This window comes from Drosophila navojoa, chromosome 2 (genome assembly GCF_054131105.1).
Source record: "Drosophila navojoa isolate 15081-1374.11 chromosome 2, UAZ_NAV_1.0, whole genome shotgun sequence".
NCBI classification, from domain to species: Eukaryota; Metazoa; Arthropoda; class Insecta; order Diptera; family Drosophilidae; genus Drosophila; species Drosophila navojoa.
In genome coordinates, this window is record NC_142890.1 from 28,245,956 (window position 1) to 28,273,188 (window position 27,233).

The 27,233-nt window shown below is 41.0% G+C and overlaps 1 protein-coding gene across 4 annotated transcripts in view; it reads left to right on the top strand.

Moving 5' to 3' along the window:
• Window positions 1-27,233, top strand: part of hth (Meis homeobox homothorax) — a 160,742-nt gene that overhangs the window by 62,399 nt on the left and 71,110 nt on the right. For 3 of the 4 annotated variants that reach the window (XM_089258150.1, XM_030386799.2, XM_089258157.1), the window contains 3 exons: window positions 1,753-1,803; window positions 3,898-3,948; window positions 11,937-12,122. In XM_089258150.1, the coding sequence (XP_089114276.1) occupies window positions 1,753-1,803; window positions 3,898-3,948; window positions 11,937-12,122 (288 nt within the window). Of the gene's footprint in view, window positions 1-1,752; window positions 1,804-3,897; window positions 3,949-11,936; window positions 12,123-13,960; window positions 14,925-27,233 lie in introns of those variants that run through there. The other variant, XM_030386802.2, reaches the window with a different exon arrangement.

Sequence of the window (27,233 nt, forward strand, 5' to 3'; positions counted from 1 at the left end):
ATTACACTTGATTCTATAATAAGTGCATTAATAGACTGAAATGCCTATTTTAATCGGTAGTACTTAAAAGTCATTATAGCCAAGCGATCTATTAGGCAGTTAACTTTCGTATATATGTGTAAAGAGAAGAGATCATACATTAACCTCTACAGAGATCAGTACACTGACGATCAATGCGTACATAGACTTGAAATACTCATAGATGTCTTCTCATCCTAACCTCTTTAGTGATCAATGCAATGGTCGATCTATGCATTAAGAGACTTGCAATACTTATAGAAGACTGTATAACTCAACATCTTCAGAGATCACTGCTATTATATATATCTGCACTAATAGAAGAGATCATAGAGAGATCAGTTCAATGATCGATTTTCACATTCATCGACTTGTAATACCTATAGGCGTTTTCATAGCTCAAGCTCTCTGTTGATCTATGTTTAAATAGTCTAAAGGTATTTTCGAAAACATCATAGCTTAACATCTAGAAATATCAGTTCAATCTATCTATGCATTAATAGACTTGATATTCCTATAGAAGACTCCAACTTTGCAGAGATCACTGTAGTCGTTGTTTCACAGAGCTAACTGTTAATATACCTGCATTGTTAGACTTGAAATACTTATAGACACTTTCATAGCTCAACGTCTGCAGAGATGACTGCAATTGGCTCGATCAATAGATGTCTGCTGCTGCGACCGCCTGCAGTGTAGCCTTCCAAGCATATTTGCATTGGGTGGTCTCTGGCCAAGGCCAGGGCCAGAGAATAGAAAAGACACAAATGAGTATGCGAGTACAAGGTCGAGTCGAGTTGAGATCGTTGCGTTGCTATGAAATTTCGCAGCGGGTGTAGCTCTTTTTATGTCTTCTTGCCTTTTATCTACACATAGAGCTATCTATCTATTGAGGAACGACCCAAGCTGGTCTCACAGATCTCGCACAGATGGGGCATAGAGTTCCGTGAGAGCCAGCAGAGCGCCTCGAACGACCGAACAGCGATCTTCACTAATGGCAACAGCCAAAGCAACAACAACAACAACAACAGCAACAGCAACAATAATAAAATCAACAAATAATTCGCAGCATTTATTTGACCTTCTGTCGCATTTTGGTCGGTCGGTCGCGGTCTGTGTGGCCATTTTTTTTATCTAGCCACATATTGCTTTTGTGATTTTTATCTAAGTGTGGGGTTTATTTCTGTTGCCTTTTGCAATAAAAATAAAATAACAACAACAAAAGCGAACAAAATAAAAACGAGAATCGCTTTTATGGTCACAGCGAGTCACCTCTGATGTCTGATGAGCAACAACAGCAAAAGCAAATTTTACGCAAATGTTGCGTTTCCCATGCTGTGTTTTGGTAACCATCTCCCGTTGTTGTTGCTGTTGCTGCTGTTGTTGTTGTAGCTGTTGCCTCGTTTTATATGTAGTGTTTAGCTTGCTGAGCGCTTATCGCTTGGACTGTGAGCTGGCATCATAAAACTACGACGACACCGCCAGACGGACAACAGCAAAACATTGGCGACCTAGTCACGGAGTTGCTGCAGTTGCCACCTGCCTGCGTTCGTCAAGAATCAGCAGCAGCAACAGCAGCAACAGCAGCAACAGCAGCAACAGCAGCAGCAACAGCAACAACAGCTGCCACTGCTTATGCATATTTGCAACGATTTGAAGCTAGTATACATAATGTTTCTCTCTTATACTCATGCCATCTCTCTCTTTCTCTCTCTTGCGCTCTGCCTCTCATTTCAGATAAGATCACAGAAACCCTACTATACCGCAGATCCCGAAGTCGATTCACTGGTAAGTAAACAAAACGTTGCCCGGCAACAATGTTGCTGCAACATGCCTCTCTGCATGTGTGTGTGTGTGTGTGAATGCCTCTCTGCGATCACCTTGACCCAAAACAATGACAACAATTGAATAATTTTCTTTTATTTAGAATAAATCACAGCAAATTTAGCTGCAGCCAAAGCAATTTATGAGCATTTGTTTGCTCACTTGCAAGTCGAAGTCGACATCCACTGCTCAGAGCGGACCAAGTTGTTTAGTCATTTTATTGGACAGCGTTGCCATACTTTTCTCTCGCACGCATTTTGATTTTGCATGTTGCTGCAGGATGGGCACGGCCAACAACGAACGGGTTAAGGCGGAGACGGGAGGGGAAGGCAGGGTAGCAAAAGGCGACGAGCAAACGACCAACGACCGATGCTCAACGCGACTACAATATGAAGCAGAACGATTTAATGATGCATATGACATTTTTGCACTCTCTAAATGGCCAGCCTTTGGGTGTGCAAAAGACGGCGGCAACAGCAACAGCAACAACAGCAGCAACAGCAGCAACAACAACAGCAACAATAAAGTCATCGTCGTGCTCGTGGGTTAGTTAAATGCATTCAGATCTGGGCAGTCCGAGTCATAGCCCCAAGGCAAAGGCAAATGCCATCAAGACAACCTTGACGGCGATCATGGCATGATCATCATCAACATCATCACGATCATCATCTTGTTATTGCGCTGGGGCAACAAGTGTATATATAAAGTCCTCCTCGAGTTATGCCAATCTCTAGATTAAGAGAATATACATATGTGTATAAGAGAGTATATAGATGCAAGATTTCGCATGGCAACGCATGAGTCAGCATATATGTAGCTGCTGTCTGTCTGTCTGTCTGTCCGTCTGCCTCTCAGCGCATTCCACAAGAGATTTTTTGGAGAACATGTAAATCAAGACGGAAATGCTGCGTGCAAAAAGTGCAAAACGATCCATGCAATTGGGCTGTGCAAATCGCGTCAACAGTTGCTGTTGCTGTTGCTGCTGCATATAAAGAGATTAAGGGGCAAAACTAATTTTAATTGCGGCTGCCTTCGTACCACACGACAGACAGAGGCCGCTCTGCCCAGTCGTAAATGTGTCACTCACAGAGATGCTGCTGCTGCTGCTGCTGCTGTTGCGGCGTTTAATGTCGCTGGTTTTATGGCGTATTAGTCGCCGGCAACAGCAGCCAGGCAAGAGAAATCTCTGGCGGTGGCCCTAATTTTATGCACTTGCAGATTAGTTTATTAGTTGTAGTACAAACTCACTGAATGCCAGCTGAACTGCACAGCAGACGGAGAGAGAGCCAAATGGGGGCACCCGGACCTGCCTTGTCTGTTGGACAACTGTGATCGGCTTTGGCACCGGCAGCAGCTCCGGCTCCGGCTCCGGCTCTGGCCATGGCCGTGTGCGCCTGCGTACTTTGGCCATAAATCATTTTGGCATGCCACCACTCAGTGGTGCTGCTGCTGCAGAGTTCATGTTTGAACATTTAAAAGTGCATTTAGTAACACTTACTTAAACAAAAATACGCATTGGCTACATCATATACACACGAGCAAGAGCAAGAGCAAGAGCAGGAGCGCACTCTTATGCTCTGCGGCTGTATGGCCGTGCTATAAAAATGTTTATAGCATGTTTTCTCTATGTTATTATTTTACTATGCGGTTCAGTTGGCCGCAGCTTGGCATTAAATGAAATTCTTTAAACTTTTTGCCGGACGCAGAAGCAGCAGCAGCAACAGCAGCTGCTGTTGTTGGCGCAGCAACAGCAACAACAACAACAACAGCATGATCGGCAACAGTGGCAGCCACACCAGTTAGCAGCATCGTAAAAATGTCAAATGTCAAACTGACGTTTTAATTAGCATCTGGTCACCCTAACAGTTGGCGCTCTTGCGCTTTGTATGTGTATGTGTGTGTGAGTGTGCGTGTGTGAGTGTTTGTGGTTCCGGGGCGTCAAACGATTTGTTTGAGAGCCAACTTTATGGCATTGCATTTTATGATCTCTCCTTTTGATATGCATAACTCATCCTTGCTCTCTTCTCTCTCTCCCTCTTTCTTACGCTCTCTTTGCAGATGGTGCAGGCAATACAAGTGCTTCGGTTTCACCTTTTAGAGTTAGAAAAAGTAAGTAAACATTGATCAACTCGAATATAATACTTATATATAAATACTTAAGACACTAATTAAAGGCAATAGCAATACGTTTTCATAGTGCTCAGGCATTAGTTGGTAATTAAATTGTAGCCAGCGAGTCTTATGGCAAATGCTGACTTGCCTCGTGGTCAGTTAACTTTAAACACTTTTATGGCTCACTCCTTGGCTGCAGATCATCAGCTCAGCAGTCATGCAATTAACTGCTGGCCGGGCTGCCAACATTTATCACCGACCCCAACGACCACCCATAAAACCCATAAATCAATTGCAAAGCAAAAAAGTAAAAGAAAAAACTCTAGTCCGGCCAAATACCCTGCAATAAAATAGAGGATATGAACTCAATGCATTTACGATTGCAACTAAGCAGGAATCTGGGATTATAACTACTAGCTATTAATATGAACAGTGGATTATATGATCGATTCGAGCTTCAACTCTCACAGATTTCCATAGGGTATATTGAGACTTGGTTAAACACGACTGCGCTGCGCGAATCGCCAACATTTGTGTTGACATTTTATTGAGCTTGGAGACACACAGAGACACCTGGGCTCAGCAGGCGGCCATATCTCTCTTGCAAATGTCTAAATTAAAGCAGCAACAACCGTTGGCCGTGCAGCTGGCCGTGGCCAAAACTGCATTAATTGCCAATCAAAATTGTAACATGAAAACCGCTTGCATAGCTTTAGATAGAGATAAGTCGGCCGTCCGACAGGATGTGACATAGCGTTTACAGAGCCAGATATGAGCCGAGCAGAGCACAAATATTTGTCGCACAGGTGCTTATCGCCTCAGTCACACACAAAAATTTCGGCTGTGTCGGCGACTATTGTACGATATTTGCATTAGGCGCCGCACAATACAATGCATTCATGGGCGGTGCGGCTTTGTTGTTAATTCATGAGGTGTGGATTTATACCCACACCACACCCCGCTCTCGCTCTCACTCTAGCCGCATATAAATAATTTTTGGGAATGCAGCAACAAGCAACACCTACTTTATTATTGGACACTTTATAGTCTAAATGAAAAAATTACAGGTTGCCTAATTTGTTTTAATTTCAAATAATATGCAAGCGCTTGACTAGACTGGGTGCGTGTGCGTGCGTGTGTGTGTGCTGTCTTAATGGAAGTTGTTCCTCAACGTGGTCGTAATTAATGCCTGCACACTCCACTCCCTCTCCCTTGCCGCTGCTGCTGCTGTGCCAAGAAAATTAATTAGGCAAATGCGCAGCGAACCGTGGAGCGTCGAGCGTTGAGCGTTGGGTCGGGAACCGAAACTGAAGCCCAGCCGGAGTTGGGGCTGAGCCGGGCTTTGAGCTAAGCGCGTCATCAGACTTTGTTTTTTTTTTCTCTCTCTCTCTTCTCTTCTTTCGTTTTTCAATTAACTCTTAAGTAAGAAATTATGCAAAACATTATATAAAAACACAAAAAAAAAAAAAAGAAAAGAGAAACAACATCAATAAGAACGCACGGCAAACGCTATAGGAATACGAAGCTGAGGCATTTGGGGCTGAGAAATGCCTTTGTAGGCCTCCACGGCAGCCATTTACAGTTATTGGAACGCTCTGGCATATGGCTAATGACACATTGACAAATACGAACAAGAAAAGTCAATCAATGTGCAATTAGTGTTGGCCAATCTTAATTACCAACTGCAGCGCTTTCTATTGAAAGTAGTGCAGTAAGCCAAGTCAGTCAGTCAGTCAGAGAGTCTGAGATGGATCAGTCTGCCCCATTCAGTCATTCAGTCATTCGGCCAGCTGCAATTTGTTGCAACCGGCACCCTGTATAACAAACAGAGGAGCGTAGTGAACCGAACGAGATCTTTATCATCATCACACACACAGCACAGACAACAGACAAGAGACAAGAGACAACAGAGCACAGAGCACAGAGCGCACTGCGAGCACAGCCCACGACAGGTTTTTGTTTTGTCATTTGTCACTCACACAGCTTGCGACACACACGAACCACGACACGGCCAACCAACAACCAAACAGCCAACAATCGGCACAAAGAACTGTAGCAACTTGTACGAAAACAACAAAAATACAATTCATTTATATGCAGCCAACAAAATGCAGCGGGCGATTTTGGTGTATAAAATAAATAAAAAACACAAAATGAAAAAAATACAAAAAATAAAAAATAAAATAAGCAAAAAAGAAATATATATATAATACTTAAATAAAATGTGCGGGCTGACTGGCAAAAAAAAAAGCGTCCATATATGCTTATGTATATATGTACATATACACATATGGTCAAATTAATAGGTGTGAAATATTTTTTGTGAAAAAATGGTGATAACGTCTATATTTTTTCAAATATTTTAAAAACTCAACTGGCATTCAGAAATAGACATATCTCAGAATAATAAAAGCAAAAAAAAGTTAAAAAAAATAATAACGGTTGATATAGTTTTGGCAAATATCACAAAATACTCAAAATTTTGCTGGCCACATTAATAGGTGTGCCTAACAAATTAAAAAAAAAAAAATTAAAATTTTGGAAATATTGTGAAATATTTATGTTATATTTAGATTAAAGGGGATAATACCCCGTATGCCCGCTTTTATTCGCAAAGATTTTGTTGATCCTTGATGGCATAGACGGCATTAGCTTTCTACACCTTTCCACGGGAATGGCGCTCCATTTCTCCTGAGTGAGATCCAATAATTGGGTATAATTGAAGCAGGTAGTCTTGGAAATGAGTCTTTTTAGGTGTCCCCAAAGGTTCTCAATTGGATTGTGATCTGGAGACTAACTTGGCCACTCATAAACATCAATTCTATTTCCATGAAACCAATCCTTAGCTACTGGGGAGTCCTATTTAGGATCGTTATCCTGTTGTAATTTCCATTTTAGAGGCATGTTGTCGTGGCCATATGGTAGCATAACACTACTCAATAATTCATTTTCAGGAATCTGTCCATTATGGAAATGGGTGATGATTCCAAACCCATGCCATGAAAAGCAGTCCCAAACCATTATGCCGCCTCCTACGTGCGTAACCGTATTTTTTGTATATCTAGGATCCAATTCTTTGCCTTTAGGTCTTCGAACATTTATATTTGAGATATTCCCAAACAAATTTGTTTTTGTTTCATCACTCCAGAGAATATTCTTCCATTTACGCTCTCCCTCTAAGCCAAACCAGGCCTTGTGAGTTTGAGCAAAATGTTTGCTCATCTGAATATTTGATCCACGCAGAAGAGGAACTCTGCGAACAACTCTCCCAGGTAGATCCGAGTTTAATAGCCGTCGACGAACAGTTTTTTCTGATACCATATAGCCCATTTCGCCTGCAATCGGCCCCGACGACTGAAAAGGACCCGTTTTCGCGAAGGTGACTATACGGGAATCGTCGGTTGCGGTAGTTTTCCGCCGGAAACCTAGCTTCCTTCTGTCTTTTTTTGATTTAAGGGCATTTCTGATGAAGTTCTCAGATAGTCCCATGAGTGAGAAAATGCATTCACAAGCTTTATCCTCTTCACGAAGCTCGCGAACGAGGTTTCTCTCTTCAGCACTGCAGTGAACTCTACGACCCATCTAATTTTGTTAAAATGTTGAAAATAAAAATTTTTATGCTTAAATCTAATTATATTTAACGAAAATACTATCTTTGCTTACTTAAAAACTCTTTAATTTCTTAATATTTTTTTTTTTAAGAAAATACACTTATTAATGTGGCCAGCAAAATTTTGAGTATTTTGTGATATTTGCCAAAACTATATCAACCGTTATTATTTTTCAAACTTTTTTTTTGCTTTTATTATTCTGAGATATGTCTATTTTTGACTGCCAGTTGAATTTTTAAAATATATGAAAAAATATAGATGTTATCACCATTTAAATAAAAAAAAAAAATTCACACCTATTAATTTGACCATATGTGTATATTGTATGCATGTATTGTATCTGTATCTGTGCATATTTGTTGCTGCTGCTAAAAACAACACACAGAATCAGTTAAAAAGACGCTTCAAGACTTGTGTCTGTCAAAACTGGTTTGCCAGCCCCATTTGCCCAGTCCTCAGTTCCCATCCAGCACGGACAATTCTCGTCACACAGTCACATGCAAAAAAAAATACGAAAAAAAAAAAAACACTCAACAACGACGGCGCATTGCAATTGACAAACAGACAGTGGGACACAGTGCCACAGACAGACGGAAGAGACGAGCGGACAGACAACACACGTTGGGTCAGTTGCACACACCCCGGCAGGGGGTAAGCAGTCGCAGCTTGGCGGCTGTACCGGTACTGGCACCGGCATGGGGGCTCCACTGCGACTACCACCACCAATGCCCCAGCGTACACGCCGAATTGGGGGCCTTGTTTTGATGGCCTGGCCAGTTTGGTGCTACAACACCAAACGACAAGCAACAGCTGTATTTTATTTGAATTCAGTTTTTTTTTTTTCGGCTAAGCGAGACTTGAGCTGCAAGCTGGACTTGAGATTTGATGGGGCCACAAAAAGAACAAATCAAATGAAGTGAAATGTGTGGGTTCCACATTCATTGGCATTAACACTGCGAGCATCTCGAATTTAACAGATGATATAATAATAGAAGGCCAAAGTGGCATACGATATGGAGTATACCGAAATCAGTGTTATTTTGGATTCCTCTTTGAAGCGTCATCGTAAACGTAACGTTTCTGTTACGTCAGTGGCAAAATATGGGCATTCCTCTTTCAAGCATATTCGTAAACGTTGCTTATATGAGCGCATTTTCTAAACGTCAGCCAAGGAGTTTAGGCTTACACATCTCTCTTCACTTTCTTCTTTGAAGCGCATCCTTAATCGTAACGTTCCTCTTTCAATTACATTCGTAAATAAATTCGTAGGTGTCATACTTCTTTAACTAACTTCGTTTCGTGAACATTTTTGCAGTTTTCCGTGTTTCTTGAAGCATATTCGCAAACGTTACATTTCTGTACTTCAACTATAATATTTTGGCATTTCTTTTTCAAGCACATTCGTAAACGTTTTACTAAAAATATATCTTGTACTTGACACTGAACTCTGCAAGCTATCAGCTCTTCATAAATTTGTAATTCCGCGTCATAGCATTTTCCTCAAACGTCATTCCATTTACAAAATGTTTGATATCAATTCATGTTGGCAGAGCATTCACAGTTCGCTACATTTAGATCTCAAAGTCAAATAACATTTCTATCTATTTATTTATTTGCTTTTTGTATTTTTTTCTGAATTAAAAAATTTATTTTTGCCAAGCGCTTAGATTCAGTCTGTACTGTTTTGTCGGCAATCGTTGCTATTGTTGTTGTTGTCGTTTTTGCTGTTGCTTTTTTAATTACATTTCATTTAAATGTCAGCAGTGTTGTACATTTTTTGCCGCACGCTTGTTAAACGAAATGCAAAAAATAAAATAGAGGGAGAGAGGGAGAGAGAGAGGGAAAAAATAAAACTTGTTGCTTGACTGGGACTGAGACAGAGACTGAAACTGAGACTGAGACTGAGGCTGCCGACTGGCATCGAGACTGGAGGCTGTGTCAGTTGGTCGGTTTCGTGTGAATCTCAGCCGGAGCTGGTCTAGTCGTCATCTCCGTATAGAACATTTAGCGCTATCTATGAGCGGAAATCGAAAATTACCACTGCGCAGATTGGAGCGATTTACATTAGATTAGAGCGAAGCGAATGCAGGCAAAGTGCAATAGTTGCATTGACAGAGCGAGAGCGAGACAGCGGGAGAGAGAGAGGGAGAGACAGTAAATGCAATGGAATGGTAAACAAAACTATATGCCCGGACGCATTGCGATCGTATCTCTGATAGAGGAAGCTGTAAAATGTAGCGAGGACGGGACTGTGAAAAGTTTTGCTTAACAGGATGTACAAATGACTGTAACATTTACAATGCTTGCAACAAGCAACGCCCCCAGTGCGCTGGCTGGCAACACAGCAGCTGCTGCTGGTGCTGCTGTCGTGGGTCCCAGCAGTGAGTTGCCCACCCAATGTGCAACAGCAACAGCCAGTCACAGCAGTAGCAGCAGCAGCAGCAGCAGCAGCAGCAGCACCAGTCATAAATATCGCAATGAGCTGTTTAAATGTCACACACAACGCTGACAAATTAATCAAAAATTATCAGCGGCCAAGCATCGGCTGCAACAGCAACAGCAACAACATGCCACAAAGGGCCGAGCCAGAGACTGGCAACTGAGCAACTGAGCAACTGAGCATAAAGCCGCATAAACATATCAATTTAGTAAGTATTTATGCCTTGTTGTTGCTGTGTTCTGCTGCTGCTGCTGCAGCGGCTGTTGTTGCTGTGCGCTGGCAACATGTTGCTGGCGTGCTAATTGTGCACTTTATGTGCATTGTTATGGCAACTTTGACAGCTATACACATATGCAGCAGCAACATGTTGTTGTTGCTGCAGTTGCTGTTGCTGTTGCTGCTGTTACTGTTATCAGGCAGCAGTAAAGACAAATTTGAGTCCTGTCATAAACCAGTTGCTGCTGCCAGTTTTTATCATCGTCATATTTTTGGTGACAATAACATTGAACACAGCCAGCAGCAGCATCGGCAATGACGTCCACAGCAGCAGCAGCAGCAGCAGCAGCAGCAGCAGCAGCCTGGAAACAAGTTTGGCAAGTTTCGGCAATGGGCAACAAGTTAATAGCCAGCCAGTCGGCCAGCCCGCCCGCCAGCAACTGTTACAGCTTTCGTATGCCTAAAAAAAAGAGAAGAAAACACAAAACGAGAGACGCAGCAGCAGCAACAGCAGCAACAACAACAGCAACAACAACAGCAGCAGCAGCGTTGCAAGAACACAGCAACAAGCAATTTGCATAAGCAACGCGCACTTTTTCGTAAATTAAATGCCTGCCCGTTTAAATGGAGCACCCTGTTGGTTGTTGTTATTGTTGGTGTTGTTGCTGCTGCTGCTGTTGTTGCTGCTTCTCTGTGTCTGCTCGAGCCCAGCGCAATTAATTTCTTTTTAGCCGTGTCGGCGGCTGCATTCCTCTTTGGTGCGCAGCCTTTTTGCATATTTGCATATGCGCTCCGCCTGACTCACACTCACTTTGGCCTTATCGCATTTGTTTTATCATACATACACACACACAAGCACACACACTCTCACACACGAGCTTACACACAGTTTTTGGCTACAGACAACAACAACAGCTTGGTTTAAAAACGCATTTTGTTGGCCGTTTGCTGTTGCTGCTGCTGCTGCTGCTGTTGATGTTGCTGTTGCTGTTGCTGCTGACGCCAGCCAATGGTCTGTGTGTTGCACGTGCTGCTTGCTTAAAAGTGTGCCCTGCGGCTAAACTTGGCTGACCAGCCAGCACTTCCTTTCTGGCTCGAATGCTTTTGGCCAGGCAGCCAGGCAGCCAGCCAGCGAGCCAGCCAGCTCTCTATGCATATTTATGTGGCCGGGTCGGACTCGCATTTTTATCGCCTGCAAGCGCGTACACCTTCTAAGCTTAGCGGTGGCTGTTGCTGACGTTGTCTACGCCATTTTTGAGTGCCATCATCAACCATTTGCGTGGCCCGAGTCCAGAGCCGGGCCTTGGATAACGCATAAAAAGCAATTTGCATGCCATTTGCAGCGGGAGAAAAAGCAGGTTTTAGCCATATTGTTGTTGCCGTTGGCTGAAAGAATGCAATGGCGCTAAGTGTTTGCAGCTGTCTCTGTTGCTCAAGTTGAATGGTTCATAAACTAACTGAATGCCTAATGAACTCCCGATTGTGGAATATGAAAACGTATTGCCAGATGTCTGATTAGATTAAGTATTATATTTATGCATATCCTTTATTTATATATACATATATCTGCACTATTATATGCCTAAATATCTATTATTGTACCATAAATTTCCTTATAAATATATATATGTTGATTTTCGTTTTGGCATCGCACCCTTTCACTCACACAACAATCTCTTTCTCTCTCTCACTCACTTTTTGCGGGTCTCTCGTTGCAGGTGCATGAACTATGCGATAATTTCTGTCATCGATATATCTCATGTTTAAAGGGTAAAATGCCAATAGATTTAGTGATTGACGAACGGGACACCACCAAACCACCAGAATTAGGTTCAGCAAATGGTGAAGGAAGAAGTAATGCCGATTCAACATCGCACACCGATGGAGCTAGTACACCAGACGTTGTGAGTACCCCCTTCGCGGGAGCACATGGTCCTATATTGGCGAGCTACAATGCGGTGGTGCACCCATGTTCGTAGTACGATAACGACCTTCTTGCAAAAACGAAGCGGGTGCTCACAATGCCCTGGGATTAAATGAATCAATAATAATAACCAAAAAGAAAAAGAAAAAATATGAATGTTGCGAAACTGCATAAGAAATTAAGTAAAATTAATTCATTTTGCAAAACTTCAACAAAAGTCCACAATAATCTCAATTGATTATCTGAGGATCATAATAACAATAATATAAACAAATATTGATGAATAAAATCCAATCAAAAACGCAGAAGAAGTTGTACGTAATTATGAACAAGAACAAGAACACACACACATTGTAAATTAGTCAAGTGAATTAATACAACAACAAAAAGATACTTAAAAAAAGAAAAGAAAATCAGTACAAGAGAGCAAATACATAAAATGAGAAAAGAAGCAAATTCTAACGAGAGCAACTGCAGCAACATCAACAACGACAACGTCAGCAACAACGGCAATGGCTACGCAGCAGCAACAACAACAGCCCAACAATAACAGCAATTGCAAGGACATTGCATTAGCGGCCAAAACGACAACAATGACGACAACGACAACAACAACACGACTCAATGAACAACCAACAACCAACCACAACAACAACAACTACAAACGAGCTTCCAAGCGGCCGCTAAGCGAGGATCTTCGACCATCCACACATTGACAGCTGTTGCTGCTGCTGCTGCTGTTGATGTTGCTGCTGTGCATTGCTGTTGTCTATCCGACTATGTTGGCAACTGTCGCTGCTGCTGCTGCTGTTGCTACTACTACTGATGCTTTGGCCGTTAGAATTTGTCTGTTTTTTGTACAGTTAACTGAGAGCCATAAATTTAAGTTAAAAAAAAGTAAACACACACACACTCAAAAACAAAACAAGCAAAAAAATGAGTATAAACAAAGAGTAATGCAAAACATAAGTCATGTTATTTATTTTTGAGCTCTTCTCGCAGAGACAAAAATAGAATACATTCAACTTGTAAATTACTTAAAATGAATATGATGATGAAGAAGAAGATACAGCAACTGAGCAACAATAATTAGCGCAAAGAAAACTATAAATTTGCTTAATTTGTAAAAAGTACCAACAACTAAAGAAAAACTATGCAAAAGAGAGAAAAGAAAATTAATAAGAAAACAAAAAGAAAACTAAGTAAAAGTTCCAGTCCTTCGTTTTTGCAAGAGGCCCATATAGCTCGCCAATATATTATTAATTATTATTAAAAACATTTAACAACTTTTTATTATTTTCACTACTTAACAACACAAAAAAAAAATTAAACTATTAAACAAAAAAAAAAAAACTAAAAATTATTATATTACGAGAAAGTTTACTAACCCAAAACTAACCAATTTTAACAATTTACATATGCACATAACTCTCTATATATATACATATATATAGAAACCATATACGTATAATTGCATATATATATGTACACACCTATATGTATGTATATATATATTATATATATATATATATAAATATGATATAAAAGCTAGCCTAATATGCATGGCCCTGACTATGCGGGGCTGCGTCGATAACTTTCGATAGAAGTGCTATCGTTTTGAGTTCGTAAACTTGTAAATATCGCCTTCGAACCCCTCCACAAACAAAACCAACACACAGACAGACATATTTAGTTACAGCAACAGATGCACACAATATCAATCGACACTTGATCTACAATTATATCTAAAGCCCCCCATTTCTCTATATATATATTACAACTCTGGTGCCAAATTTCCATTTTGGAACCCTAACACAGCCCCACACCCAAGACTTTGCGCCGCTGGAAGAAACCTATGCCAGTTATCGCATCAAGCACGAAGCGGACTTTTAATTCGCTCAGCGTGTGTGCGCCTGTGCGCGTGTGTATGAGAGTGTGCGCGTGTGTGTGTTTGGGTGGGTGTCACAGCAGGGAGCCCCAAAAAAAGAAAAGAGAAAAGAAAGGGATAAAGGAAAACCCTACGTTATTTGGTCAAATCAGAAAACATAACCCTAACTACGAGCAAACTTCTTAAGAAACTAAACTATAACTTAAAATAGAACTTAAGCATGTAGTTGTACGAAAGCCTAGGCTGCTTACAAGTCAAAAACAAAAACAAAAACAAAATCAGAAAGAATAAGAGGAAGAAGAAAGAAAAACAAAACAAAATTGTTCATAATGAAAGAAAAGTTTATTCCTTTTTTGTTTGGCTTTTCACTATTATTTACTTCAGCAACGTGTATACGATTTTTCAATACGTCCTTTTTCAAGGTGTTTTACAACACTGAAAAAACTTGCCAAAAAAGAAAAAACAAAAATTAAAAAAAAAAAAAAAAAAACGAAAAACAAGTTTCTAATCTTTAATTTAGTTAGATTTGTTTCCATTTTTGTTTCGTTTCTTTTATAAGTCTTATTTCAATGCGTTCTTAATGAGAATGGAGAACCAAGTGCAACTCATATACGTAAACAAAAAGATGAAACAACATAATAAAATCAACCTGAGTTCAAATGCAAAGTATACGAATAAAACATAAAGTAAAACATATGTTTTTCTATTGTTTAAAAAGATAAAAAAAAAAAAGTTAATACCAGATTAATGTTAATTTAATTAATTGAGAATTGAAACGCGCATATACGATGACATTATAAATGAGCTAGAATCCGTGCGAACTAAATATACGTAATGAACGGGATACTGTTTAGGTTATAATTCAAGATCATTAACAAGAAAACAAAAAGAGAACTTTAAGCATCTACTAAGCAAAATTTTTAACTATACAAGTAAATACATAAAATGCTACACGCGATACTATTATATAAAAGTAAATGTAATTATTAATTAATAACAAATATGGTACGTAAATACGTATATAGCGACAGTGCAGCTTCTGGTGCTCAAATCACAGCAGTTAAGAGATGGAATAAGATAATCCCATTGTACTACTATCCCAATCAAATACTTGCAACTAGACTAGGCCTAACCCCAAATAGTACTACTACTATTTCTACCTATCTACCCTTCTCCCTTGTCCCTTGTCTATCCCCCTTCAACTCAATGTATACTATAGCGTTATATAGTTCTTAGTGTCCGTAACGGAAGGCTACGTATTATTAGGTATACTAAGCTAAACTAAAAACTAAAGCTAAACTCTATGTTTACCCTAAAAACTAATTTCGAAATGAACTCTTCCCAGCTCTAGGCACTTTCTCTATCGCTATATTCTCCTACCTTTTGAGTTAATGCATACTAAACAACTCTAAAACAAAAATCTACCAAACATTGTACTTAATGGAGCTGCACTCGGTTGCAGTCCAGCTATATGGGCAGTCATTTGTATACTTACACTTTACGAGTAGACTATAAACCAACTGGTTTATTAGCGAAAGAAACAAACCAAGTAATGAAACAGAAAACAGAAAACAGAAAAAAATCAGAATATGTCAAAGCTTTTGTACTATTTTTTCAACTTAAGAATAAACAAACAAAAAACCTTGCAAATAAGTAAATTTGCTAACAAAAAAAAATCCAACACAATATAATAATTAATAAATAAAACTAGTTGTTGTACTTTGTCTCTTAAAAATTAAAAAAAAAAAAAAAAAAAAACACAAATAATACAAACAATTATTTGAAAACAACAAAAAACCATACGAAGTGAATACAAGCTGTAATTATAATATAATTTTAGCATAAATCTGTGGCCAAGCGATCTTAGTTGCTTTTTAGTTGAAAGAAAAAAATAAAAATAATAATTAATATACAAGAAAACATATACTATATATATTTATAAATATATATATATATATATAAGCTGTTGCAAAATTGGCTGCAACAAATTGTTTCCTATGATTTTTGGGGGCTTTTGCATTTTGTTGAACACTTTGTTTAATGCTTTTGTTCTTACTATTAGTTTTTTTTTTTAGTATTGAACGTTTTGCAAACAAAGCGAACATTTTTTATTGTTGTCATGTAAAAAGAAAAAAAAAACTAAAAAAAAAAAAAAACAAAATACAAAACTGAAACTGAAATACGTAATTGCTTTAGGTGATATTTTATGAAAATATAACACAAGTAAATATAAATAAAAATAACGCAACACAAACATATACGTAAATATATATATATTTGAAAAATAATTGAGATGCTTTTTGCTATTATTTTTGAAATATGTATATATAAAATATACATGCATAAAATTGAGTTTTCCTTTTCTGTGTGTGTCTAATTGCATAAATTCTTATTATTGTTTCACGAAACAAATTTTATTTAGTTTTTAGCAAAATTGTAAAATGAGAAACACGATACGAAAACTTATTGTAATGATCTTAGCAGAGAAGAAAACGCAATCAAAAAGAAAACGAAAACAAAAATTATATGAATGATAAACAAAACAAGCAGCAACTTCTATACGATATACGAATACATTTTAATGTAATATTTTTAATTATTTATATGTATACTAATAATATAATTAAAAGAAAAACGAAAATGAATTAAGAAACAACAACTACAGAGTAACGTTTAAAGAGTTAGCCAATAAATATATGAAAAAAGTATATTTGAAAAGTAAACGGAATGTTTTTTTAATCCACTTACGACATTGAGGCTTAGTTTATAAGGCAACGCATTTAGCTGGCCAATCTCAACGGGATCTTGGAAGAACTCACTGACTTGATCGAGCCGGAGCAACCCACAGAAAGATCGATGCACCCGATGGATAAATGGAGACAGTTGATGGAAAGAGAGAGAGAGAGAGAGCTATTTTAGTTGATATAAATATTTTTTTCAGCAATAGCTCGCTCCCTCTCTCGCCCAATCCCTCCTTTTTTTCTTCCTCTCCCTTTATTGTACATGCTTTGGCCTTTAGCTTTAAGCGTAACTCTTAAGTGCGTAAAGTGTGTGAAACGTGCGCGAATTTTTGTGACTTTCAATGCAGGACTCGCAGGACACCGAATCCTGGCTATCATTGCATGTAAATCGAGAAGCCCGCTCGTATTTCGTGGCTGCATTTTATTCATAAGCATTTCTACCCATACACACACACACACACACACACACACACACACACACACACACACAGAAATATGTATATAGCCGTGGCACGTGTAATCCGCTTAGGAGGCCGTCCACGCCTCCGCCTCAGCTCAAGTGTCAACTGCAGTGCACAGCAGTTGCAGTTAAGGATCTGCGCACTGCCCCAGCTCGAGCCTGGCCCAATCTGCGGCCTGCGCCCGAAACCTGAGCGTCGACCTGGCCCCGATCGAATTGCCTGGCAGCTGTGCGAGCCTGAAACAGAGCAACGGCAACGTGAGCGGGTCTGGGTCTGCTGCTCCTTCTCGGGCTCGTGTACGACTTGTGGAAAACACCTTAAATGACTTCTTTTTTCTTTATATTGTTTTTTTTTTTTGTTGCGCTGCAGCCCCGGCCAAGTTGGAGGCTCTGCGTGTTAGATGATTTCGTTCTGTTAATGGTAGCTACATGTAATTTGGCATTTTGCGTGATTGCCTGGGGCGTGTTGGCTGTTAGACATCGTTTCTTTCTCTTCTTTACTGTTTTTTTTGAATACTTATTTGTTGGGCATTTTCCACTTAAGCGAGAGTGAGAGAGGGGGAGAGATAGGGAGGGTCAGGGCAAAAGAAAATGCTTTGTGCTGGCTGCATTTGTATTAATTTCTACAGCAACGCCCCGCACAATTTTCCAGTTGGTTTCGAAAGACCTATAATTTTATAGGCATTAAGTCAAAAAGTCGAACTGGTTTTGGGTGTCTGTTTGTCTGGCCTGGTCGGTCGCTCGGTTGCTCCGTGGCTCGGTTGGATGGTCGGATGGCAGTCTGAGTTCCAGTTTTCGTGGCAAAGCAAAGCAAAAAAGGATGCTCGCCAGGCTCATTAGCCGCGCTCTCACCTGAGTAATACGAATACGAGTTAGCTTGGGTTTTTTTTTTCTCTGTGGCTTTGTGCTGCTTGGCCAAGCGTCATACTGTCTGTGACTCTAACCGCAGGCGACTGTCCGAAATTTGTGCATTCATTTGTGAATAAAACGCAGCCGATGTCCAACAGCTCCGACTCCGTCTCCGACTTCAAGTCCAAGGCTAAGGCTACAATTAATAAGCCAAGAAAGCCCTACAAATGCCGCCGTGATGGCTCAACAAAGAAGTTGTCCCATACCCGAAACCCCAAAACCCCAAAGCAGCGTTTGCATCAATGCCTAAGCCCTGGCTCAATGTGCAGCGGATCGAGTGTGTGACAAGGCTTTTGACTTTTGACGAGCGGCGATCGACGCGTCGTTCGGCGATCCACTTTTATTATGTATGAAGTGTCGCGTCTTCAGGAATTTCAGCCAACAGGGCAAAAAGCCCAAAAACCCAGCCAGCCAAAAAGCTAAGGCTCTTAAAGCCAACGAACGGCCCAAAACAAAGCGGCATCAGATGAATCGCAGACGCAGGCGCAGAGCCAGACGAGCGGGTGTGGTAGAGCCGGGTACAGCCGGGGTAGACAGGGCGCGGGGAGGGTGCGGAGCAACCGCAAAAATGTCATCACTGCTAATGTTTCAATGCAGTTGCCAATGTGCTCGACAAGTTTTTAGCTTTGGCTCATCTTGTCTTGTTTTTATTTTTATTTTATTTTGTATTTTGTATTTTTGTTTTTGTTTTTTGGCTTACTCTGCCTGCTGTGGCTGTTGGGTTTCAAGTCGCGTTCAATACAAAACTTTCAGCAATTTTTGTCGCACTGGCGATTCTTAGATTGCCCAGGGAATTGTACAAAGCCGAAAAGCGTTGAATGCGATACCTTGAGCCATTGGCGTGAAAAGACATGCCAAAGTGACGATGACGACGGTTCGCCTTCATTCATCGATCGGCGACAAAGAAAATACGGATTAGAAGAAATACGGATGGGGAGAACATCCTCTAGACTAGACTAGAAGGCATTTCCTGTCGAGCTTGAAAGTCCAAATAGAAACAATGAATTATTGTATCTCTTGTATATATTGTATCTACATTGAAATTCATTTCATACTTTCATTTGAATCTTATTTATTTTATACAATATTTGAAACTCTGCTAAATGTTTCATTCATGCTTAGCTCTCGATGCTTTCGTTTTCCTGGAATCCTATCCGTAAAATTCAATCGGCTACAGCAAAAAAACGTAAAGAGCACCAAAAATGCTTGGCAAATAATGAAATCTTAATGAATATTTTGCTGTTGTTGCCAATTCGTGTATACATAAATGTTTTTCCTGTTTTATTTTGATTTTGATTTTCTGATCTGTCTATGGCTCAGTCAAGTGTTGCTTCAAACGGCAGCCGCCGCTTCAAAAGCTCGCAGTTTCAACGCTCAGTTTTTTTTCTGCTATATCGAGTGCCCACATAGGTATATGTATATATTTATCGATACACTCATATCTACCTGATTGTGTCAACCTTCTGGCTTAGCCACAAATGTATCAGTGCGCATCGTCTTTGTGTGTTGTTGTTTTTGGTTTTCTGTTTTTAGAGTATTTTTAATATATAGAGAAACATTTTTTTCCAATTTGCCAGCGCAAATTCAATGGAAATTTATGCCGTAAAACAGCCGCAAAAAGCGAACAGATACCCAAAATAGCTGAGCCGGCCGCAGAGTCAGCCTGAATTGGCTCTCTTTGTCTGTCGCCTTTGTCTTCGACTTGAAAGTATTTTTTCCGCTGAAACAGAGAGTTTTTTCGGTTTTTGTTTTTTATTTTGCAAAGAAAAAAAGTAAAGATATTTCAACGTTGGCCTCCACTAAGCTGCAAATCGGTTTAAAAGCTTACAAATTATACAAAGTCCGATGCGTCGCTTGCGCTTGGGTCATTAGGCAAATGCAGGCGAGCGCTTAGCGCACATTAGCCGATGAGGCTTTGGCCCAATGGGAAGCCGTACTCTGGGGCGTTGGCCAAGCTGGTGAATGGTGTATGGGCCTGGTGCTTGCACAATTACCGTTAATTACCTGAGCTGTAGCTGCACTTTGCACCGCAAAAGCAATTGAAGTCAACTCGAATATCAAAAGGACGATTTACGCTTGTTTCAAACTCGATTAGCCAGCCAAGCGACCCACGCTCACCATTTCAAGTGCCTTTCAATTATCATCGATGCACGCTAGCTCGCGACCACAAAGGGCGGCGGGCAGGCAGGCAGGGGTTCGGTCAATGGCAACAGCAGAGCTACTAAGGTTCAGCACTTAAGGCCCGCTTAGCTTGTATTGGCCACTTGTAAATTGTAATTTAATCCGCCTAAACGGGAACTTAACTATCCTGTACAGGCGCAGCTAAATGCGTTTCCTCAACGGGGTTAAATATCAAAGGGCTCAAACCCTTTTTGTGCTGACCATTGGTAATTGAATTTCTCATGTGTCTTTGGCATTTTCAATATTTAATGCGGCACTCATTCGGCATTCGGCATTCGGCATTGGCTCGACAATTGACATTCCGACTTTTGATTGATTTTGCTTGTGGCCAGGGCTCGTTGGCCCTCGCTCGATGCCATTTGCCATTTGGCGCATACTTTGCTCGTTCGCATTTATGTCTACATCAGCTAATTTTCTGTCACACACACACACATATGTACGTGTAGATATATACTTAGTCACACAATCCCCTCCCTTTTATAGAGCACATAAATCACTTGCACTTAAATCCGCTGCTGGCGACGTCTCAGTGTCTGTCTGCTGGCCATTAGGGCTGCCAAAGCGAGATCTCAGCCCAACCCAGCCCCGTCCAGCCCCATCCGATTCAATCCTTGTATGCGGGGTTGGCTGTTTGCTTTGTTTGTTGTGCTGGCATTTCTATTGGCCCGGAAGCAGTGCGGCCAACATCTACAAAATAGTCAGCCAAAAGTTTGCCCGCATTCCGCTCAAGTCTTGGCCTCTTAGTCAGCCTCGACAGGCTGCTGCCTGGCAATTTTTATTGCCTTTTTGTGCTTTATTTCCTGCGCACTATTTGGGCCGCTTATGGGCCTCGGATTGCAGATTGGGCTTTGCTGTCTGTCCGTCTGTCTGTGTGAGTGTGAGTGCGGGTGGGGGCTAGCTCATTGGGGGCTTTATGCCTCAATGGCGCGCCGAGCATTAGATAATGGTGTTCCTGCTTATTGCTTACATTGACTTTTCTCATTCTCCCACCCTCTCTCTCTCTCTCTCTCTCTCTCTCTGTCGCTCTAATGCATTGTCAGTCCCTCGTTGGGATTTTCTATAATTTGCAGGCAGCTTAGCCGAAATGCCAACGGAAAAAACTAGCAAAAATAATTTATTGCATATCTAATAGCGCACGTGCCGGTGTCCGAGCCAAAGGACACTGCGTGCAAACAATATGTCGACCTACTTAGCAAATCATATGCTCAATATTAAAGGAGCCATAGGTAGATTATTTTAAATAATACAATTCAAATGAAAAAACCTAAATTTAGTTTAATTAATTTTTATTTTATTAACTTGATAAAGTTTTCCCCTTTTATGATATGTACTTAACGAATATTACTCAGAGTTTTCTTTTTTAAGTCACTTGGAAAGAGTTTTTCGTCTGCCTCATTAGCAATCGTTGGTAGTGCTGCCATTAGACCAGCCCATATTGACACATTTTGGCAATTTCCCCGGCCAGCGGGAAGAGGAAGATATTCTATTAGGCAAACGCCCGCCAAATGCCGCATAAATCTCTAAGCTACTTTACTTTGACGCACTTTACTCTTGGCTCTGGCTTCCAGCTCAGGCAATTCCCATTTGGGCGCCTTCGTATGCCCTGCATATGCCCTGCATTATGGGCATAAATAAGAATGCTTGTCGAACTGCCGCTACCCGCTACCGCCACCACAGACGCCGTCTGCTAATAAATGAAATATGACGCTCAGGCATGGGCATGAGCAGGAGCAGGAGCAGGAGCAGGGGCGTGGGCCACCCTCGTTTACCTTCAAGTTGGCTCTTGGCTCTGGTTCTCGCATTGTCGTAGCTCCTGTTTATTGCGCTCGGCCTCCTGCCAGCCATTACGATTTGAAGTATTCCTTAGGATCGTATTGTCGCAGCCGACACAATTTTCTATTTCTGGCAAATTATTTTTCTGTGTCGTATTGGATTTCCGAGCAGAGCTGAGCTCAGCTCAGTTCAGTTCAGTTCAGTTCAGTTCAGCCTTGGGTGGGCCTTGGGGTTTTTCGGGTTTTGGTATGCGCGGTGCGAAAACAAAATTGACGTCAATTACGCAATGCACACACTCACACAGGGCGAATGGCAAAGTTACCCGCAGACACCCAAGCCGTTGCCGTCCCAGACCCAACCAGTTGCCACCAGGCGGCGCTAGAGCAGGAGACCGCACCCCAGTACGCACTTGCATGCCAATGCTTCACTAATCCGCTTCGGGGATTTTGGGAATACGCGTAGCATACTTTTTGGGGTTTTAAGCGCGACGCGTCAGATGCTCTCAAGTTCGCTTGTTGTTGTTATTATTTCTGTATTCGCACCCCAACCAGCACTGGGCTACGACTCCTGCTGCTGCTGCTACTCCTGCTGCTGCTGATGTTGCTGCCTGGTGCTAATTAACGCATTAAATCATATTAATGTCGCCAAATGTTTCAAAGTCAGTCGCCATAGCAACATTTCCTCTTACTTGTATCTCCCTCTCTTTCTCTCTGTCTCTCTCTCACTGGCTGCTGCTTTGCATACTTATTGGCTGTGCTCTCGAAGGCCTGAGGCCTGTCAATAAGCCGGCATAAATTGCGACTAATGCTGATGCAGCTGTTGATGCCGCCGCTGTTGATGCAGAAAAATCACAAATTAATTAAAGAGCTGCTGGCTACGTTTGACTGGTTAATAAAACTTATATAATAATTGTTAATAAACTGAGCAATTTTATGGGTTTTCAAATTAGTTTGTCATGCCTTCTGCCAGTCGCAGTCGCAGTCGCAGTCGGAGTCGCAGCCAGAGCTTATATGCTAGTAGTATTTGTTGTTGCATGTTGCTTGTTGCATGCAACATCAACGCAGCAGCAGCAGTCTGAGCAGCAGCAGCGCATCACTGACTGGCTGCCATGCCATGCCGTGTTGTCAACTATTTCTTCGGTTCATAAAAATTGTTATTAATTGGCACTTAAATGCTCAAACGCAAAAGTTGAGAGACGTCGTCCGAGACGGCGTCGCACTTTTTGTGCCGTTGATGCTGTGCCTCTCTGCTGCATGTTGCTGTTGTTGTTGCTGTTGTTGTTGCTGCTGTTGTTGTTGTCGAGCGTGTTGTGAAATTTAAGCTTTTTAGCAGTTGTTGCTGTTGCCGTTCGTTGCATGTTAACCTTTGCCTCGCTTGTAATGAATGCAACTGCAGACGTCGACATGAAGGAGGAGAAGGAGGAGCATGCAGTGGGGTGTATGACAGGAAACGGCAACAGCAACAACAACAACAACAACAACAGCTACAGCAGATGGAGACTTACTTTAAGCTTTCATATAAATTTCTTTACTTCATGGCACTTGTTTAAAGTCCATTTGGGCACTGCGTGAGTGTTTATTGAATGTTTCTTTCGGTGTTGGCGTGAAAGTTTGCAACAGCAGCAGCAACAGCAGCCGCAGGAGGAGGAGGAGGAGGAGGAGGAGGAGGAGGAGACGAGAGATAGTCTACACAAGTTGAAGCATTCTGACAAAGACAAAGATCTAGCACTTCACTAACTGCTACACTGATTGTTTGCCCACATAGGCCTAGCTTAATGGCATACTATAATCTAATAAAAGAACTTGTACTCGAAGTCCGATAACATAAAACATTCTGTGAGTGAAATGGGATAGTAACAGGAAAACTTGGAGCAATTAAAAATAAAACAATAAATTGTTTATTTTTATAGATTGACAATTGCTTTATGCTGTTGCATTCTTATATACTATATTATGTGATATGATCTATTAAAATATACACATACAGCTACGATCATAAATCTAGTTGAAGTAGGGGAATTTGCTAACTTGATATATTAATTAATCAGAATATAAATTAATTATATTTTTGCTTATATTGTCAAAAAATTACTACAATTTTTGATCGCAGATATATGTATACAGTAGAATCCCGTTATAACGATTCTGCTTGTAGCGTCCATCTGGTTATTGAAACGAAAATTGTGATACCCAGACAAACTTATATGAGCAAACCTATACGGTTAGAGCGTCTTCCAGTTATAAAGACAGTTCCTTGAGCGTCGTTAAAAATGGATTCTACTGTATGAACATAAATGTAATATTTCTGTTTAGTTTTCCTCACACATCTATTATATAATATAAATAATTATAAATATATTAGAATATTATATATACTATGTGCATCTGTACATATTTATTCATTATGTAATATTATTAAATATTTACTGTATATATTAGATCTATTCTGATTGCTAAACTCATTAATATTTTATTTTAAATATTTCCTTATTATTCAATATGTACTAAAATATTTCCCGCTCTAATTTTCATTCATTCATATTTATGCTCTTCCATTAATAAGCCACAATATAGTATTTAATTTAATTTTCAATCAAATCCGATATTCTCAAGTCTCTGTTATTTCTCCAAGTGTATTCAGATTCTGCAGTGTGCTGTACATTGTAGTTAAGCTGGGCAGCCTGGTCAATTTATGACTTTTAAAGTAGCGGCTCAGAGTTAAGAAGCATTTAGTTCGCTTTTGCGGCAATCAGTCGACACGAGCTAAAGCTAAAGTGCCTTATCATTGCCACACACATACACACACACACAGAGAGGCATTTATTCCGTTTCACTTTAAACTCGACTCGTTCGCTCCCCCGCACTGCCTTTTGGCTAACTGGTTAGCGGGCTGCTGCTGCTGCTGCTGCTGCAGTGCGGCCATTCAAGAAATTAATAAAACGCCATAAAACGACAATAAAACACAGCTTCATACATATGAAATCAAGCAAAGCGAAAAGCTTATTAACTTTTGTTAAACATTTATTATGATTTTTTTCTTCTCTCTTTATCATTCAGCTGTGCTGCGAATGCGAATTGCAATTTTAAGCAGCAGCAGCAGCAGCAACAGTAATAATAACAACGGGCAACGGGCAACAGCAACGGCAACGACGTTAATTAAAATTGAAAAAAAATGTGCAAAAGAACACCTTGAAAATATAATTTTGTTATTTGCGCGCCACACAGCGGCAGTCGCCTCCACCCCAGCCGCACCCCATCCCATCGGCCCCCTCCCACAAGCAGTTTCGTATTCATAAATACAACAAAGAGCCAACGAGCTGGACGCTAGCCGCTGGCCGCTGGCCGCTGGCCGCCGATCGCTGGTCCGTTGCCATTTTTGGATGACCGACCGCTGTGCTCCGGTCGAGAGTGTAAATGATATATGTGGGCAGGGCGGGCGATCAGCAGCAGGGCGGGGCAGCAGCACTGGAGCTGCACTCACAATCGCAGTCACAGTCGCAGTCGCAGTCGCAGCCGCCGTTGTTGTCTTGTCTGTCATTTGGAGGCATACAAGCCACGCCACATGCACGGCGAGGCCGAGCCCAGGCTGAGCCCAGCTCCAGCTCGGGCCAAGTGCAAATGACTTATAAGAATTTAATATTTAACAACACAAATCAATTCAAAAATCATCAGAGACCGGGGCACAAAAACTCATTTGGTGCAGTCGGCTGTTTGGGATTCCGGGGTTTTGGGTACGATGCGAGCACCTGGAATCCATGCCGGTGCCGGTACCCCGGTGCCGGTGCCCCGGTGCCAGACAAAGTCTCATTTCGTTTCATTTCATTTCGATGTTATTCGCTTTTCGGTATCACTGCGCAAAGGTAACGAAAATGAAACTTTTACGTTAACGTTAAGGAAACGATGCCGAGCAGACAATGTAGACGATGACGTTGACCGGGGACCAAGAGGCGCTGGCTCTGGTAGGGACCAGGCCCAAAGTCGTTAACATGAAGCGTTTCGTGGTGGTCGTTGTTGTTGCTGTTGTTGTAGCCTTTTTGTGGTCAGAGCAAAAATTATGAAAATCAAAATGTTTTTGGCCCTGGGTCTTTGTATGATTTCTCAGAGCCTCTTTCACTCATTCACTCAAAGCTTTACTTGTATTGCGATGCTGCTGCTGCTGCTTCTTCTTCGCCTTATTTTTTATATTTTTTGATTACTTTTATTTATATTTATTTTTAGTGCAGCCAAAAACTTTGCTTCCTTAGCTGCTGCCCCTTGTCGTTGTTGTTGTTGTTGTTGTTGTGCACAAGGTTATATGAAACATACAACAGACATAAAATTAAATCTGAAAAACCCAGAGAAAGAGAGCGAGTGAGTGAGTGAGTGAGAGTGAGATAGAAAGACAGAAGATGCATTCTGCATTCAGCATCTCCCGCTGTGTCGTAAAGTCATTTCGATGTCGAGCCTATAGCAAGACAATGCAATTCAGCCAAAAAATCACGAGAAATAAATGTATATATAAATACACGTATATATTCACTATATATATGTAGATATATATGTGTGTATGTCTGTACATTGGTGCCTCACGAAAATTATTGAGCATTTAACACCGACAGTCGACAGATCGAGAGCTCAAGATCTTTCAAATTCAAGATATTGCTGGCAACGCCACGTTGCATGCACATTTCTCTATAGCGCAGAGGGCAGGGGGCTTAGCTTGTTGTTGTTGTTTGGGCCAGAGGGAGCGCAGTGAGGAGAGGAGGCAATACAAACACTTTGCACTCAACACCCATTTAGCTAGCTAGCTGCGGCTGCGGCTGCTGCTGCGGCTGCTGCTGCTGATGATCATGATCAGTTACTGCTGCTGCTGCTGCTGATGATGATGATGATGATGATGATGATGATGATGATGATGTTGATGATGTGGCCGCCAGCCGCCAGCCAAATTGTTTACAATCAAGAGAAAAAAATTTGCGATCGATTGCAGCGACGGTGGCAAGGAAAAGTGTGAGCAACCGCAAAGGCAATGCCACAGCAGCAGCAACAACAGCAACAACAGCAACACAACTGTAAACTATTTACAGCGTGGCAGGCTCGTTGATTGTTTTTGCTGCAGTTTGTTGTTGTTGTTGTTGCTGCGCTTTATACAATAAAATTT